The sequence below is a fragment of the Rhinoraja longicauda genome, chromosome 2 (genome assembly GCF_053455715.1).
Source record: "Rhinoraja longicauda isolate Sanriku21f chromosome 2, sRhiLon1.1, whole genome shotgun sequence".
Lineage (NCBI taxonomy): Eukaryota > Metazoa > Chordata > Chondrichthyes > Rajiformes > Arhynchobatidae > Rhinoraja > Rhinoraja longicauda.
In genome coordinates this window covers 87,098,430-87,116,835 of record NC_135954.1, presented here as the reverse complement: position 1 = coordinate 87,116,835, position 18,406 = coordinate 87,098,430, and the positions used below count along the sequence as shown (strand labels likewise).

Here is an 18,406-nt window from a genome sequence, read left to right as displayed (position 1 = left end):
GTTTCGATCACCCTGACAAGGTTTTGGATCGCCGACTGTGGGAGCTTTGATGGCCCTGACTGCGGATGATTCGACAGCCCCGACCATGGGAGAATGAAGAGGGAGAAGATTGGACTTTATTATCTTCCATCATAGTGAGGAATTTGGGGAGCTGCTGTGGTGGATGTTTATGTTAAATTTTATTTAAATGCGGCTGTGTGTCTTGTTGCTTTTCACTTAGTATGGCTGTATGGTAACCTTAATTGGCACATGTGACAATAAACTGACCTTGAACTACCTAGACTTCAGCAAGGTTTTAACAAGATGGTAAATTGGTACCAATATGGTAAATTGGTCCAGAAGGTGAGATCACATGGGATCTAGGGTTAGCTAGCCAATTGGATAGAAAATTGGCTTGTTAGAAGGACTGAAAGAGTGGTAGTGAATACTTATTTTTCAGACTGGAGGTCTGTGATCAATGCTGGGTCCATTTATATGTTACCACTTTGTTGGAGAATGGAGGTAGCATGAATAGTAAGCTTATGAATGATATCAAAATTGGTGCTGAGGTGGACAGTGAAGCAGGTTGTTTTACAACAGGACCTAGATCATCTGGAAAAGCAGCCAAAGTTAGAAACAGATGGAATTTAATTCAAACAAATGCAAAGTTATGCATTTTGAGAAGTTAAACCAGGGCCGAACATACAGTGAATAGCAGGGCCCTGGGGAATTTTGGAGCGTGGAGGCGGATGCAGGCGGAGAGCTCTGGGAGTTGTAGTCTCGCTGCGGGAGTGGGGGTGGGGGTGCGGAGGACAGCGGTGGTGACCGCGGAGGAGGCGGTCTCGGAGCCGGGGAGCGCGGCTCCTTCTCGTGCGGCCGCGGGGCGCGAGCTGCCCGGGTTTTGGAACCCGGTGCCGGCGGACGGACTGGGCCACGTTCTCACAGCAGCCGGCGCGTGCGCGGCGCCGCCGCCGACCGGAGTGATGTCGTGGCGCCGCCAGGAAGTCGGGGACAGAGTTCACCACACACACAGGGGCTGGTGCGTGAACCATCCTGTACTTAGACTGCCATCCTCACAAGAGGGCATAAAATAAACCAGGCATCTGGAAAAATGAGGCGTGCAGGTTTAGGTAAGACGAGGATATTTTGCTTTTTGTTTAAAAAGAAAATCACCATGTACTAGTTTGTAGGTGATGTATTGTTTATGATATGGAGAACTCAAGTTAGCTGAAAAATGCAGTCATATTGGTCTAAGATATTCCCCGGTAACTCGCCGGCAGTACTTAGTCGTATAATTTACAGAAAGAAGCCAACTGATTCTGAGTAAAGATCAAGGGTCTCGACCCGAAACGTCACCCATTCCTTCTCTCCAGAGATGCTGCCTGACCTGCTTAGTTACTCCAACATTATGTGCCTTTAAACCAGCATCTGCAGTTCTTTCCTACACAGAAATCAATAGTTGTTTGGAGGTACAACTACAGTAGTTGCAAGTAATTCCCAAACTGCAGAAACTCCCTAAAATACTTATTTAGCTGTTGATGATATAAGAACTACATGTGCCATGTATATTTTGCACTGAAATAATTCACGTAACTGTACAAAGTATTTAACTTCATTCTCTCCTCATCCTTTATTTATATGATCTTTTGTTGCCCAAAAACATTTATCCTAAGACCTCCTCTAGTTCACTTCCTTTGATTAGGTGAGAGGGGCAAAGTGTAAAGGAGATGTGCAGGGCAGGTATTTTTTTTACCCTGCCTTAAACACCCTGCCATAGATGGTGGTGGAGTCAAATAGGATAGTGGTGTTTAAGAAGCTTTTAGATAGGCACTTGGATATGCAGGGAATGGAGGAAAATGGATCACAAACAGGCAGATGCGATTAATTTATCTTGGCATTATGTTTGGCATGGACCTTGTGGGCTGAAGGACCTGTGTTGAACTTTTCTATGTTCTGTCTATACTTGAATTTATTCATTTCGCCATTGATGCCTTTGGGTCGTGCTAAATTCTGTAATGTGGCACAGCTATAGACTTGCTGCCTTGTAGCGCCAGAAACCTGGGTTAGATCCTGATAAAGGGAGCTGTCTATAGAGTTTGTACATTCTCTGTGACTGTGTGGGTTTTCTCTGGGTGCTCTAGTTTCATCACATCACATTCCAAAGATGTGCAGGTTTGTAGGTTAATTGGCTTCTGTAAATTGCCCCTAGTCCGTAGGATAGAACTGGGAGACAGGTGATTGCTGGTTAGTGTGGTCTTGGAGGGCCGAAAGGCCCGTTTCCACACTGTTTCTCTAAACTAAACTGAAATGTTTCTGATCTTCCCTATTTTGCTTTCCTTCCCTAAAAATACTAATTTAAATAATTCTTTGAACAAACTTTTGGTTGTCTGCTCCATGTGTCTCCCATATGGCAGAAATATATTTGTAATGTTTCTTTGAAATGCACAAACAAATTGCTTTGTGTAAATGTTTTGTACAAATACTTACTGTTACAGTGTCTGAAAATAACCCAACTCATTTCACAGAGGAAAATAGACAACAAATCAAAGAAAACAAGCTATTAGGAAGGCAACCACTTTATACGAGGTTTAAGGAGGCTTTTAAAGGAGATGTTGGAGGGAAATATTTCTGGAAATATTAGATGCAATTTCTTGCCGTGCAAATATTTGTACTTCATCTCTCCATAATTAATTTTCTGATTCCCAGGGGAAGGATTCACTGGAGGTGGTTATAGTGTTTATGAAGAGGAAAATGACAAATTTACTGAGGGCCTTCGAGATAAAGTGACTGCATTAAAATCAGTAAGTTCAAATACTCGTAAATTTTGTTCCTGTAAACTAATAATAGTTTTGAATGGTGTATTTTAAAATTTTCATTATATATCTCCTTGCATTCTTATTCTTTGGTAATGATTCCATTAATTCCGAATAGTGTTAATTTGTAAATGGTTAATTTAAACTTAAACTATACTTGTGTCTGTAGATTTTTTAAGTTTGCTTAATTAAAACTTTCACATGGTTGCTTTTTGAGAATAACACGTCATTTTATTTAACGGTTATATTTTAAATTGACTTTATTGTAAAAAGAGTGGAGCTCTATTTCTGAACTACCCTTATTATAAGTGCTAGATTAGTTTCATCCAATTATTCAGTAATTAGTAAATCACTCTATAACTAATAATTTGAAGCAAGGATCCTCTTGCTTTTTGTAAAGAAATCAGATTTTTGTAGTTTATTGAATTGTGCTTGCTGACTCTTTGAAAATCGATTTTTACAAAATTGGGTAAAATTTCCTGTGGGATGCACAACATAATTAGTTTAAATACAGGGCACTTATGACTTTGCAGTAAAAAGTGAACAAAGTGTCTTGAATTAGTTTAACCTCAGTAGATTGCTCTCCAGTATGTTTTTTCTATTTTTCATACTCCAAATGTATCCAGAGGTTGACATTATGTACAGCCTCCTGTTGCAACTCTAACAACACCATGACTGCAATACTTGCTTTATTTTTATATTAAATCACATACACATTCCTATAACTGTGCATCATTATTATTGTGCATAATAATTGCACAAATAACAGAGGATAATAATTATTAATGCATGAATAATTATTTGAAACAAGAGATTTAATGCAAATAATTGAACAATCCCATTGCATGTTTACTTATCCGTTTTGGATATTTTTAAGGCAGAGATAGATAGATAGATAGATTCTTGATTAGTACAGGTGTCAGAGTTTGTGGGGAGAAGGCAGGAGAATGGGGTTTGGAGGGATAGATAGATCAGCCATGATTGAATGGCGGAGTAGACTTGATGGGCTCTATGGTCTAATTCTACTCCTATTCTTTATGACCTATGCTCTATACCTTTTGGAAAAACTTACTGGCCTCTGGGTACAGAGATGGAAATAGAGTTAAAACACAAAGAGAACAGTTAAAGAAGCCAAAATTGGATTGCATGAAGAATGCATTGAACTGACTTTATAAGTGAAGAGAGTTTAATGTAGTGTGTAATCATTAGGTCCAGCAGAAAATTATCCAAGGCTTTTCATTCCCATTGATCAGGAGGACCAACTTTGTGAGAAGGCAGAAAAAACAGTAATTTGGCCTAGCAGCTAAACAATGATTTTCAAGCACACATTTGCAATAAATCCAATTTAATTTTCCCCATATTTCCATCATTTTCTCTTGGATTCTACTACTCAAACATCAAGAACAATTTATAGTGTCCGATTACCCTATCCACCTATAAATCTTTGGGATGTGAGGAAACTGCTGTGAAGGCAGAACACACAATCAGCACCAGAGGTCAGGATTGAACCCGGATCACTGGAGCTGTGAGGCATCAGCTGTATGGCTGTGCTGCCATGTCATGAAAATTTCCAGCAAAATTTTGCTTTGCTGCTAGGTGGACACCAGAAATGTGCTATTAAATGAAAATGTAATCATCATAATTTATAGCATACCTATTGGAATTTAGAAATATAAAATAACACATCTGAGGACAAATTAACATCTGTTTTTTTAAAAAAAATCTCCCCCTACTGACAGCTTTCCATTGATATTGGAACTGAAGTGAAGTACCACAACAAAGTGCTGGATGAAATGGTATGTCTCAAGTACACTCTCAATCGGATATCAGTAAAAATGTATTGTCTGCATGCAAAATGCAAAGTGCTGGAGAAACCAAGCAGATCAGGCAGCATCCATGAAGGAAAATGGACAGCTGGTGTTTTGTGTCGGGTCCCTTTTTGAAGTATGTGTCGCTGATGCACAGTTCATTTTCTAATTTCTGCAGTTTGGATTTAGGTATTTTGATATAATGGAATTTTAATGAGCATGAATCCCTACAATATCACAAATACTTTATTATGTCAGTAAGAGGATTGTACTGGAAACTATTTATCCCACTGATTCTTTATATTGGTCAAGATTTGTCACTGCTAAGTTATCCTGAAGTTGCAGTCATTGCAAAAAAAAAAGCAAGTAAGTATTCAACAAAATATAAGTGTGCAGCTGGAAGGTGGACATAATGGTAAAGCCCCCTGTTGCTTCAGTAATCAGTGTCTACAAAACTAATGTGTCCAAATAATGAAGAATGCAAAGGCAGCTTGAATTGTGTTGGTACCTTTGAAAGCAGAGAAATTATGAGAGGAATTTAATAGAATATGTTTGCAGTAAAATGATTTTGTACAAGGATTCATTGGCTCTTGGAACAGATGCATGATGTTCACGGCTGAATGATGATGGCTGATGAACGGTCCAGTCCCAAAATGTCACCCACCCTATTTCTCCAGCGATGCTGCCTGACCTGTTACTCCAGTACTTTGTGTCTATCTTTGGTATAAACCAACATCTCCAGTTCCTTTCTCCACAATGATGTTCATCAATTTGTTACTTAATGTAAATAACTATTAAAGTATGGTAATTTTTCAAACCTTTGTTATTGGATTGGAACTATGATTTTACATTAAAATAAATGCTAAAGCCCCTAGTAGTGTTAAATGTTATATAATCCATTGTATTCTTTTGAGTTGTGTATTTTCAGCTGTGTATCCATACTCTTCACAGGATTCAGGATTTGAATCTACAGGTGGTCTGCTGGGAGCAACCATGGGTCGACTCAAACATTTATCTCGTGGGAACCAAACAAAAGTCTTGTGCTACTTGATGCTTTTTGCACTTTTTGTCTTTTTTGTTCTTTATTGGGTTATTAAACTAAGGTGAAATAAATTATCCTATTCCAGTATCTGGATCTAAATTATTACACATTACTGTATAGACCCCTGTAAGATCATTGATGTGATTAATGTTGTAGATTGTTCCTTAACATTACATTCACATTGTAGACTGTTGTTTTGTTTTTTCAAGGTTTGTTTATCCGAATGTTCCATGTTTTTAAAATGAGAAATGTCAGAAGTCATCTTCTGGGGCAATCCTTCGGGGTCACAGATAATTTTGTTTCCACAACGGCTCTGTGGGTTCAAAGGTGATCAATGAGTCATGTGAGGAATGCAATTTTTGTCACAATAATAGCATGGCTATTCTGATATTTATCATTAATTTTGCTAGTTATGGGGCTATTATGGAAACAAATAAATAGCACCTTTTCGTAAAATACACCATTGATAACTCTTAGTGTTTAATTTTTGCCAATTGGATTTGAGCATTTTATGGTGGTGCAGCACATTAATGAGCTGCTCAGTAGCAGAGCAAGGGATAGACTCTTTCTCTGATGCTGCATGTTATTTTTCACTCAAGCATTGCCAACTTGTTTTGGAATTTGTAATAAGAAGAAAAATCAAGTAATGCTAAGTTATTCTGTGACACGTAGGTGCATTATTTTATTACTTAGGCTTGAATAACCTTGAATCATCTTCACAAAAGATTCTATTAAATTACTTTTCACAATAGCTGATGATTTTTAACCGTGTCTTAATACATTTCAGTTGACTTGTCTGCTTCCCAATGCAGACAAAAAGCAAGATTGTCTCCCAAGCTGATTTAAGACACAAGAGAGTGCACCACTAATGGGGTTGCCTGGTTTCCTTTTCCAGACTTATTGCGAATCCAATATGATGCAAAGGCTTCTTTTGATAAAAATGTGAACTTATTCCTCTAACCAACTTTATTGTACGCTAATATTGTTTACATGTTCTTCGTAAGATACAGTGCTTGTTTCATGGATGCTTGGAAATTCTAAAATAATTGTGGAAAGCCATGGGTATGGAGTGGGCAAAGATGGCAGGAGAAGTTGGATGCATTTGTGTGCACAGAAGTGAAAGGGTGATGTAGAGGAACTCAGTGGAGAATGGGTAAATAGGAAACAACATAAAAACATTTCTCAAGATATTTTGAAGAAGGGTCTCGACCCAAAACATCATCTATACTTTTTCTTCAGAGATGTTATCTGACCTGCTGAGTTAGTCCAGTTTTTTGTGTCTATCTTTTTGTTGATGTTTCCTTGATTCATCTCAGTTGCATTTAAGCAGTTTTAACTAATTTTACAGTAAAGTGATTTTAAAGGAAGGTTAATTTCCTATCTTGCTGGTGTTAACTTAACACTTGTTTGCTTCAGCTTTCTTCATCAGTTACTTTGTCAATCTGTAATTAGTTGGATCGGCATTTGTGGTAACCAGTTCCCTTGTACAGTTTATCCCTTCATTATTTTGTTGGATGCTATGTAATTGCTTTTGAGCCAAAAATACATCTTGTAAATAATTTTAAAATTCCTGGCATTGCAAAAGTGCTGGAATTGGTCAAAAGGCCAATTTCAATCTTGGTTTGCCTAATCTTTTATATATTGTGTTAAGTCAATGTGAGAAGGATTAATTTGGTTCCTGGTGAGTACTGGCTACAGTAGAATATTGCAAGTAATTTAACATCAGTGAACACTTGCCCTGATTTATGACTGTTGTGGTAACCATTTTTTCTCAAGTTATGCTTTCAGCATCTTTTCTCAAGGAAAGCTAATTATACATGTTTAAAATTGTGGTCCGTGGTTGTGATTTAAAAACAAAAGATTTTTTAAAATCCATACATTGGATGCAATTATTATTTGTATTCAAATGTACACCAAAGTACTTTTCAATTAAAATTTATGAATTTTCTTTAACTTGTCATAGTTTATTTCTACTGATTGTGGACAGTGATTTCAGTTGGACATGTAATAACGGCAAAATAAAATGATTATGAATATCCCTAAAAATAGAGGAATGGGTGAGGGATCCAGTTGTAAACCTCCAACTGCTTTCCTGTTCATGAGCAAAGTACTATCCACATGTGGTTTTCCTTGCACTATTTACATTTTTATACATTTTAATTATTTGTGGTTGCAAACATCTTTTAAAAGTTGTGTAGTCCCAAGTTGTTTGCAGGAAGGAAGTAACATCAAGCAGGAGTTGAGAAAAAGCTATGGGAAGCAACTAAAGATGTTGTCAGAGAAAATGTGTTATTGTATTTAGAAGCACAAAGCACTATATCAATCTTGTGGAAGAACCATAAATAAGATCCTGGGCACACTACTGTATTAGAGGGAGATTAAGAACAAGCTATCCACAGCACCCTTTCAAAGAAATTATAATCAAGTGATACAGTGCAGAAAAAGGCATTGGCTGACATGTCCCAGCTACACGAGTCCCACCTACCTGCGTTTGGACCAGATCCCTCCAAACCTGTCCTATCCATGTACCTGTTTAACTGTTTCTTAAATGTTGGGATAATCTCGGCCTCAACTACTTCCCCTCCACCCTTTGTGTGAAAAGGCTACTCCTAGTGTGCCCAGGATCTTATTATTCTTCTTCCTCCTGAAATTCCTATTAAATCTTTTCCTCTTCATCTTAGACCTCTGGTCCTCGATGTACCTATGGTGAATGGGGAAATTGCATTGTATTTCTGGAAATAACGTATTTTAGACCATAGACAATAGGTGCAGGAGTAGGCTGTTCGGCCCTTCGAGCCAGCACCGCCATTCACTGTGATCATGGCTGATGCAGAAGCAGATTGAGATCTGTTATAATCAACATTAACTGAGAAGAGCAGATGAGGATACCTCTAGTAGTAATGTTGCTTGAAACATTTTTAGGAGTTACTAGACCAAGTGGACCCGTTGGGCCCAAACCTCTCCTGCATTGGTGCAGCACCCTCTCCTCCCCTTCTCCCTCCTTCCCCTCTCCTCCCTCAACCCCCCCCCCCCTATCCTCCCTTCCCCCACCCTCCTTAGGAGATAGATTTAAACTTTAAAATGTGAATAACTTAAAATATATAATACCGATTTAATGAAACCTTCCATTAGCACCAAAGGGACGACGGTGAGTAAGGTGGGCCTAAAATTGTTGCGCTATCGTGTACCGTTTTTGGCTGTAGTTCAGGAACAAACAAACGAGAGTTTTAGTATATGGATATGGCGATTGCTTGAATGTTCCGTCATTGTCTACCATAATTTTGCCAGAAACATTGTTAAAAATGTTGATATAGCGACAATACAAGATTGTGTTTTCCCAAAATATCAGGCTTGTTCCTGGTGTCATTAATTCCATTACATCACCAGCACCTCCACAACACTATGATTTATAGACCTAAATATTGAACAGTGCTCGAGCAGGAAGGTGAAACATAAGTTTTCAGCACTAACAATGCCTAGATCTTGTTGCCTGATTATATTAATTTAAGAATACATTGTAGTGAGTCCAGACGAGTGGTATTATCTAAATCCTTTATTAGTATAAAACCCGTAACAAACGCGACAGACTTCTTTCTGGACAAACACTAACTTCACTCACTAATCTAATCTCTAATCTAACGTTTGGCGCCAAGCATTTAAATACCCCGCGCTTCCTCACCCCGTGACCGTAACCCAATCCGAGGGTTCTATTACCTGGCCAATCCCTATGTCCCTACATGACCCCCCCCAGAACCCTCGAAACCATACCTCACGGGCGGCCAAACCTCCTGCCCAGAACGTGTACGGATGGGGGAAACCGATACCCCCAGCGTGACAGGAGGCGGGGGGGACGCCGCCGCTGGAGGCGATGGGGGGTCCACTGGAGCGGAGGGTGCAGGTGACGTGGGGCACTTGATGAACAACGGCAGCCCGGGACCAACCATAGGCGGCGGAGGCCCAAGAGGTGGTAAACTGGGCGCCGCTGACGGGACCAGTCGAGCAGCCACAGGCCGGCCCCGGCGCGGCGGCTGAGCCACCGACACGGGGAGGTCCTGGTCTAAATGGGCCGGCTTGAGACGGGACACTGAAACCAGCTCCTGACGATTTCCTACCTGCAAGGTGAAGGTTACAGTCCCTCTTTTGAGCACCTGGAACGGGCCCTGGTAAACCGGCTGAAGAGGGGGACGGTGGCAATCTTTCCGAAGAAACACGAAATCACAGCTCCGCAATTCCGAAGGAACGTGAACTGCTGTGCTTCCGTGACTAGAGGTGGGGACTGGAGCCAGAGAACCCACCCGTTCCCGGAGGGAGCCCAAGACTGACGTGACGGATGGCGGCAAGGCGGGAATGGAAGGGAGAATATCGCCCGGCACCCGCAGGGGCGAACCGTAGACGAGCTCGGCCGAAGATGTGCCCAGCTCAGCCCGCGGGGCCGTACGGATGCCGAGGAGGACCCAAGGCAGCTGGTCAGCCCAATCGTAGCCAGTCAGGCGAGCACAGAGGGACGCCTTCAGCTGCCGATGGAAACGCTCAACCATCCCGTTGGCTTGGGGATGATAGGCGGTGGTCTGCTGTAATCGAGCACCATAAAGCTGCGCCAGCGCGGCCCAGAGAGACGAGGTGAACTGGGCTCCCCGATCTGTAGTGATGATAGCCGGGACCCCGAAACGAGCCACCCAATGCAACGCCAGGGCCCGTGCACAGGAGGCCGCCGAGGTGTCCGACAACGGGAGCGCCTCCGGCCAACGAGTGAACCGATCAACCACCGTCAGTAGATGAGTGTAACCCCTAGAATAGGGCAATGGACCCACCAAATCCACATGGATGTGGAAAAAACGGGCGGGGGGAACCTCAAATGACTGGTGCGGGGGCTGGACATGACGATGGACTTTGGAGGTCTGGCACGGAATGCAGGCGCGTGCCCAGGCTGCCACCTGCTTTCGCAGGCCATGCCAGACAAACCGGTCGGCCACCATGGCTGAAGTCGCCCTGATGGACGGATGTGCCAGGCCATGAATGGCCTCAAAAACCTTACGCCGCAGAGCGGCAGGCACCACCGGGCGAGGGCGTGGGAGAGTAACGTCGCACCACAACTTGGTACCTGTGGGGCCACACGCCACCTGCTCTAAACGCAGTCCCGAGGTTGTGGAGGCGTACACCGCGGCAGTTCCTTCCAGGCGCTGAGCCTCCGCTAGCTCCTGGATATCCACATGTTTACCAACCACGGCTACGGAGGGAATGGCCGGCCAGGACAGGGCATCAGCAACGGCATTCAGCCTACCCGCAATATGACGGACATCGGTCGTAAACTCCGAAATGAGGGTTAGGTGCCGCTGCTGGCGAGCCGACCACGGATCAGAAATCTTAGCAAAAGCGAATGTCAAAGGTTTGTGATCCGTGTAGGCCACGAAAGAACGGCCTTCTAAAAAGTAACGGAAGTGCCGGACTGCTAAATAAAGGGCCAGGAGCTCCCTATCGAACGCACTGTACTTGAGCTCCGCTCGAGAGAGCTGCCTGCTGAAAAACGCAAGAGGCTGCCATTCACCGTCAACCTGCTGCTCCAAAACCCCACCCACCGCCACGTCTGAGGCGTCCACCGTCAGAGCTGTGGGGGCGGAGGAGCGCGGGTGCACCAGCATGGTGGCATTGGCGAGGGCCTGTTTGACCGCAACAAAAGCCGTCTCCGCAGCTACGGACCATACCAACTCCGCGGGGTTACCTGCGAGACATTGAAAAAGGGGACGCATAACCCGAGCTGCTGCAGGCACGAACCGATGATAAAAATTGACCATGCCCACAAATTCCTGCAAGCCCTTGATGGTAGTCGGGCGGGGGAAAGAGCGGACCGCGTCCACCTTAGCTGGTAAGGGAGTGGCACCGGCCGGAGTAACCCGGTGACCCAAAAAATCCACCGCGGACAGGCCGAATTGGCACTTGTCCGGATGGAGAATCAGGCCATGGTCTTGCAGCCTCTGGAACACCGTGCGGAGGTGGACCAAGTGCTCCTGGACCGAACGGCTGGCAATCAAAATATCGTCTAGATAAATAAAGACAAACGGCAACCCTCGACCCACCCGGTCCATCAGACGCTGGAATGCCTGAGCTGCATTTTTAAGGCCGAAAGGCATACGCAACCACTCAAACAGTCCGAACGGGGTGATGGTCGCTGTTTTCGGAATATCCGGCGGGTGGACCGGGATCTGATGGTATCCCCGCACCAAATCAATTTTTGAAAATATTGTCGCCCCCTCCAGGCTAGCTGAAAAGTCCTGAATGTGTGGAATCGGGTAGCGGTCCGGCCGTGTTGCCGCGTTGAGTCGACGGAAGTCACCACATGGTCTCCACCCCCCAGATGCTTTGGAAACCATGTGCAAGGGGGAGGCCCACGGACTACTCGAAGGCCGAATAATTCCCAACCTCTCCAAGTTTAGGAACTCCTCTCGCGCCCTGGCCAGCTTGTCGGGTGGGAGGCGCCGTGCCCGGGCAAAAACCGGCGGCCCTTCGGTTGGAATGAAATGGACGACCCCATGCTTCTCCGAAGGTGAATCAAAACGCTGGACGAGGAGCTGCGGGAAGTCGGCCAGGACCGCATCGAACTGACCGGGAGCCGTGGTAATGGACTGGATGACTAGGCTGGGTGGGGCGGCGCTTGTAGAAGCCTCTGGCCCAGTATCCCGAGGCCGTACATCAGCCGAGGGTTGTAGGCCCCTCCCTCGGACGTCTGCGACCAAGGAAAACGCCCATAGGAAATCTGCCCCCAATATGGCCTGGCCCACATCCGCAACGATGAATTCCCAACGGTAAGTCCTGGACTCGAAGGACAGGGACATGGTCCTTTTACCGTATGTACGGATGGTGCTACCATTCACTGCAATTAGGGGCGGGCCCTTTTCCCCCACTCGAACTTCACAGTCATAGGGGGGCACAATACTTACGACCGCTCCCGTATCCACTAGGAAAACGATCCCGGTACTCTGATCCGTAGCGTAGAGGCGGTGGTTACGGCCAACCGAGACTGCCTCTACAGTCGATCGGCCCAGGCGTTTCCCGGAAACGAACACGGGGATCTACAGCTTCGGGCCTCGCTGCCCCACCGCCGATGGAAAGAGCACCAGCCACGCCTCTCCGGCTCTGTTGGTCGAGCCCGCTGCCAATGAACAGGCGCCGCCGCCCTCTCTTGGCGGGCCGGCTGCGCAATAGCGGCCGATGCGTCGCTCTCCTGGCCGCACCCCCGACTGCCGCTGGGCCTCGAGACCCGGTTAACGGAGCCGTCTCGGGCGTTGCGTTCCCTCACGAGCGTGTCTGCCTTCTCGGCGAACGCTACCGGGTCTTCAAAAGGGACGTCTGCCAACACCAACCTGACATCCCCAGGTAGCTTCTCCCGGAAGGCCGCTTCGAATATCATGCACGGCTGATGGTCGCCCGCCAAAGCCAGCATCTCGGACATCAGCTCCGACGGCAGCCGCTGCCCCAGGTCTGGCAAATGGAGGAGCTTCAGAGCCCGCTGGCTCTGGGCCCAGCCGAAGGTCCGCAGCAGGAGCTTCTTGAGCCCCACGTACTGGTTCGTTTGGGGTGGACTGATCAGGTATCGGCTGACCCGCGCAGCCACCTCCGCCTGCAGACAGCTCACCACGTGGTGGTACTTCTCCTGGTCTTCCTCCACCTTTTTGAGATGGAACTGTGATTCTGCCTGCACAAACCACAGGTGCGGCTGATGGGCCCAGAACGGCGGTAGATGGATTTCGCCCGCGCTCGCTCCCGCCTGCGACATGCTGCTGCTTTCTTCCTACGTTCGAGGTCACCAATGTAGTGAGTTCAGACGAGTGGTATTATCTAAATCCTTTATTAGTATAAAACCCGTAACAAACGCGACAGACTTCTTTCTGGACAAACACTAACTTCACTCACTAATCTAATCTCTAATCTAACGTTTGGCGCCAAGCATTTAAATACCCCGCGCTTCCTCACCCCGTGACCGTAACCCAATCCGAGGGTTCTATTACCTGGCCAATCCCTATGTCCCTACAACATACTGAAGGATGCTTTTGTAGCACTAAAAGGTTGTGACAATAAGTGATCTGTGATAGCAATTATATTAAATTATAAATGTTAGGGAGTATAATTTTTTTTTAAACTTGCATTGTGATTTGATAATTGAATGTAGAATAGCCTTAAGCATAGCCTGAGAAGCAGATGAAAATGAAAGATAGAAGATACGTGGAAAATACTTCACTACATTAATAAGATGAAAGTTTAGAAACCTTTCAATAATAGTACTGCCCTAAAAAGAATTGCAATTATTAATGTTATGGAATAACATACACGATAATTGAGGCATACACCAATCAGCCAAAACATTATGACCACCTGCCTAATATGCTGTTGGTCCTCCGTGTGCCGCCAAAACAGCGCCGATCCGCCAAGGCACTGACTCGACAAGACCCTGAAGGTGTCCTGTGGTATCTGGCACCAAAACATTAGTAGCAGATCTTTCAAGTCCTGCAAATTGCAAGGTGGAGCTGCCATGGATCGGACTTGTCGATCCAGCACATCCCACAGATGCTCAATTGGATTGAGATTTGTAGAATTTGGAGGCCAGGGCAATACTGAACACTTCATCGTGTTCCTCAAACCATTCCCGAACAAGGTGTGGCAGGGTGCAATATCCTGCTGAAAGAGGCCACTGCCATCAGGAAATACCTGGTCAGCACGATGTTTAGGTTGGTGACACGTGTCAAACTGACGTCCGCATGAATGGGCAGACCCAGGGTTTCCCAGCAGAACATTGCCCAGAGCATCACACTCCCTTCACCGGCTTGTCGTCTTCCCACAGTCGGTTTGGACCAGACAGGTTAGCCTTCGTTTCCCTCACACATCGATGACCCTTAGGCGCCCAACACCCTGTCTTCAGTTTGTCGTTTGTCCCTCCTCGGACCACTGTTGGTAGGTACTCACCACTGCTGACTGGGAGCACCCCACAAGCCTTGCCGTTTCAGAGATGCTCTGACCCAGTCATCTGGCCATAACAACTTGGCTCTTGTCAAAGTCGCTCAGATCTTTACTCCTGCCCATTTCTCCTGCATCCAACACATCAACTTCAAGAACTGACTGTTCACTTGCTGCCTAATATATCCACCCCTTGACAGGTGCCTTTGTAACAAGATAACCAATGTTATTCACTTCACCTGTCAGTGGTCATAATGTTTTGGCTGGTCAGTGTAGATACTGGAATAAATTATAAGTGTATCTTACGGTGAAACATTTTCAAAGTTTATTGAAAAGACAGAAATGAATTTTAAGTTATTGATCTGAGCCAGATGAGCTAGAAATTCACGTGCATTGTAGCCAGTTTTCAAAGTCGGCAGTAAGAAGTCAAAGATGGCAAAAATGGCCTAAACCTATTGAAATACTTTGGCTGCGATAATGGTTTGATGCCTCCCTGAAGCACGAAGTGGAAGCATGAAAAAATATAACAAATAATTGTTAAACCTAAAGGGAAATTATATGAATCTTTCACTTTAAGCCAAAAAATGAGCTGTTGGAGGAACTCGGTCAATTGGGCAGCATCTGTGAAAGGAAATGGCCAATTAACATTTTAAGTTGAGACCCTTCATCTGGACTGGATGTTCCAGATTCCAGCAGCTACAGTCTCCTCTGTCTTTATTTTTTTACTATTTTATATAAGCTCCAAATGTTGAACTTTAGTACGTGCACACTTATGGACAAGCTCAAATGTATCATCAATTCCTTCACTAAAGAATACAAAAATAGAACTTTGCATTAAACATTCACAACACAAAGGGCCTTTACCGAGCTGTCCTTTTGCTCACATTCATAAGTTTATGACTGGTCAAATGCTCTTGTCAAACGACTTCGAGTGCCTGATAAGATCACATAGAAACCAAGCTAAAATAGGGAAATGAGTCTGCCATCTCCTAAATTGCCCACCTCTTCAGCCCTTTAAGTGGCTCATGTGTGATAAAGTGATCAGGACCCACACTGGCCTCATCAGCCACTTTAGCACTCACAGAATTTGAATTTAGCTGGCAAGAACATGGATGCAGATCCATGCAGCATAGTAAGGCCGATGACGTGACATTTAACAACTAATAGATGCTAATGGATTTATTAGCAAGCATAATGTGCACAGCTGTGGTGAAGTCATGCATAGATTCATTTGATTGTCAGGCAATGTTAACCAACATGTTTACCTCACTCATCTATTTTCTCTTTGATCACAATCAATGTGTTCAGAAAACTTTCGTGTTTATTTGTTAATTTTAACTGTTCCACAGTAAGTCAAGGATGCTGTGTCTCTGCCCAGTGGAGAAGAACTTGGAGATAGCTACACATCCTGACAAGGACTCTTTGTACCCATCCAACAACACTGGCAATTTACACTCACTTATGAATCTTCAATGAATATCCGAGTAAATTCCATCTGTTCTCATCAAAAAGCACATTTCTGAGTGACTGCATGGTATATTTGAGACCCCTGGTGTTGCAGCTTCAGAAGGGACGAGCTTCCGAAAAACTGTCAGAACTGCTACCTGCTATTGCACATGTGAAGATCTGAGATAAAAAATCTAATTAGTTTTGAAATAGTAAGAATGGTGCAATTACCTAATGTAGACAGATTTTCTTCCCTGTTGCAATTGACATTATGACAATTCTAGATAGATTAAATATAGATAGATTCTTGATTAGTACGGGTGTCAAAGGTTATGGGGAGAAGGCAGGAGAATGGTGTTAGGAGGGAGAAATAGATCATCCATGATTGAATGGCAGAGTAGATGATGGGCCGAATGGCCTAATTCTACTATCATATGATCTTATGGTGACTGAGTACTAACACCTGTGACAGGTGACTGAGTGTCTCTGTTTCTCTATCTCCACTGGACAGAATACTCAGATTCCGCGATCCTCACAACCTCCTCATCTACTCATGTCAGGTAGGATATTTATGGAGTTTCAGTCTTTATTTTTATTGTTGGATGTGATTTAAGAAGCATTTAGCCAAACACATGAACAGCAATGTATAGAGGGACACAGACCAGGTACAGGCAGATGGCATTTATTAGATTGGCATCATAGTCAGTGCAGACATGGTGGGTCGAAGAGCCTGTTTCCATACTCTACTGTTACATGTTATACGGTATGTTCCATGGTCATCACTGGAAAAATAACAGTATTTATAGTCCATTCCCAACAACCTTGAGAAGGCTCTGGTGAGCAGCATTATTCAACTGTTGCTTCTCACTTCATATTATTTTCTGCTTTGGTTACCTATGCAGCAGATTTCCTGCTGCCATTTCCTAGTGTTCATTGGTCAGTCGGGGATTAATTTCTGATACCAGAGATTTCTTCAGCTAAAAGCACTGTTCTGTTACAGTAATTAGAGTTTGTGAAGGGTCGTGTCACAGGGCTGGATGTTCTTTGGTTGTCAGAGTATATCTAGCTATAAGGTTCCAGGCCATCAACTTATAGTCATCACTCATAATATTCTTTCATAGAGGATATTATTTTATACACGGCTATTCTTGGGTGGTACATGAGAATTTTAAACATGAAAGCAGTAGGGATCTCATTTTAATCCATAAAAATGTCCCTACACATTACATTTTCTTTTCCACCTTAGGATGTCCAATTTAATTTGCATAATAATGTATCTTGTATTTCCAGCAAATTGCTTAGATGTATATTTGATGTAGAAGTTATTTCAATATATCTTCAGCTACAGCATTTATGGGAAAACATATCCCGTTTACAATATTATTCACGATAATATCCATGCCTCCCCTGATGGTGTCCCCTTAGCTATCACTGAATATACTCTTTGAATACAATATTACCACATTTAGAGGTACAGTCAATCCTCGTTTTAATTAACCCCATTATAATGGATTACGGTTGCAGCGGAAGGACCAGCCAACACCACCCTGGCTTCCAACGCCACCCTCAGCTCACAAGGTGCACCAGCGAGTCCTTCTTCACCCACTGCAAAGTCCGGTTGACATGACTGTTGTTGCAGCTGACATTGTAGCCATGCTGCTTCTTCCTGTTGGCCATTGCTTTGTCCACGCGGCATCCACCCAACCCTCACTGCCACCACCTCCACCTTCTCTCCTGGAGTCACCAACATACTCTACTTTGGAAGATGTCGCCAACTGCGGGGGAGAAGGAAGAGGAAGCAGTATTGGAGTGGGGAGCAACGGAGTGGACAAAACAAAGGGAGAAGGAGGAAGTGGCGGAGTGGAGTGGGGAGCAGACAAAGCAAATGAAAAAGTAGTAGCTGGTGAGAGGGGAGGGACCCCCAAGGTGACCGTGTGTCTTGTTGACAATGGCCCGAAGAAAGCGCTGCCGACCATGGGCTACAACATGAACTGCAACAACAGTCCCATCAGCCAATGAAGCAGACCAGCAGCATCGGCACCTGATTTTAAAGTGAAATCATACAAAGTGCTGGAATAACTAAGCAGACTGAATCAGTCTGAAGAAGGGTCCTGTCGCCACCTATCCTCGTTGTTCAGAGATCCCGCCTGGCCCTCTGTGTTACTCCAGCACATTAACCATCATCTGCAGTTCTTTATTTCAACTACATACAATGATAATACCGTACTCGGTTATTGTGGAGAATCGGCAATAATGAACATCATTTCCCCCCCCCCCCCCCATAGTCTTTGATTTACCCTAATAATAAGTTCAAAAAAGAGATTGAAATTTTTCTTGATCTAACACTACCAATTTAGAACAAAGAACAGCAC

General features: G+C 44.2%; 1 protein-coding gene across 1 annotated transcript; it reads left to right on the top strand.

The window, feature by feature from the left end:
- Positions 1-817: 817 nt before the first annotated feature.
- bet1 (Bet1 golgi vesicular membrane trafficking protein) lies at positions 818-7,555 on the top strand. The gene is made up of 4 exons (XM_078429053.1): positions 818-1,109; positions 2,686-2,780; positions 4,532-4,588; positions 5,552-7,555. The coding sequence occupies exons 1-4, from the start codon at positions 1,091-1,093 to the stop codon at positions 5,705-5,707; spliced, it is 327 nt and encodes a 108-aa protein (XP_078285179.1). The 5' UTR covers positions 818-1,090; the 3' UTR covers positions 5,708-7,555.
- The last annotated feature ends 10,851 nt before the right edge of the window (positions 7,556-18,406 follow it).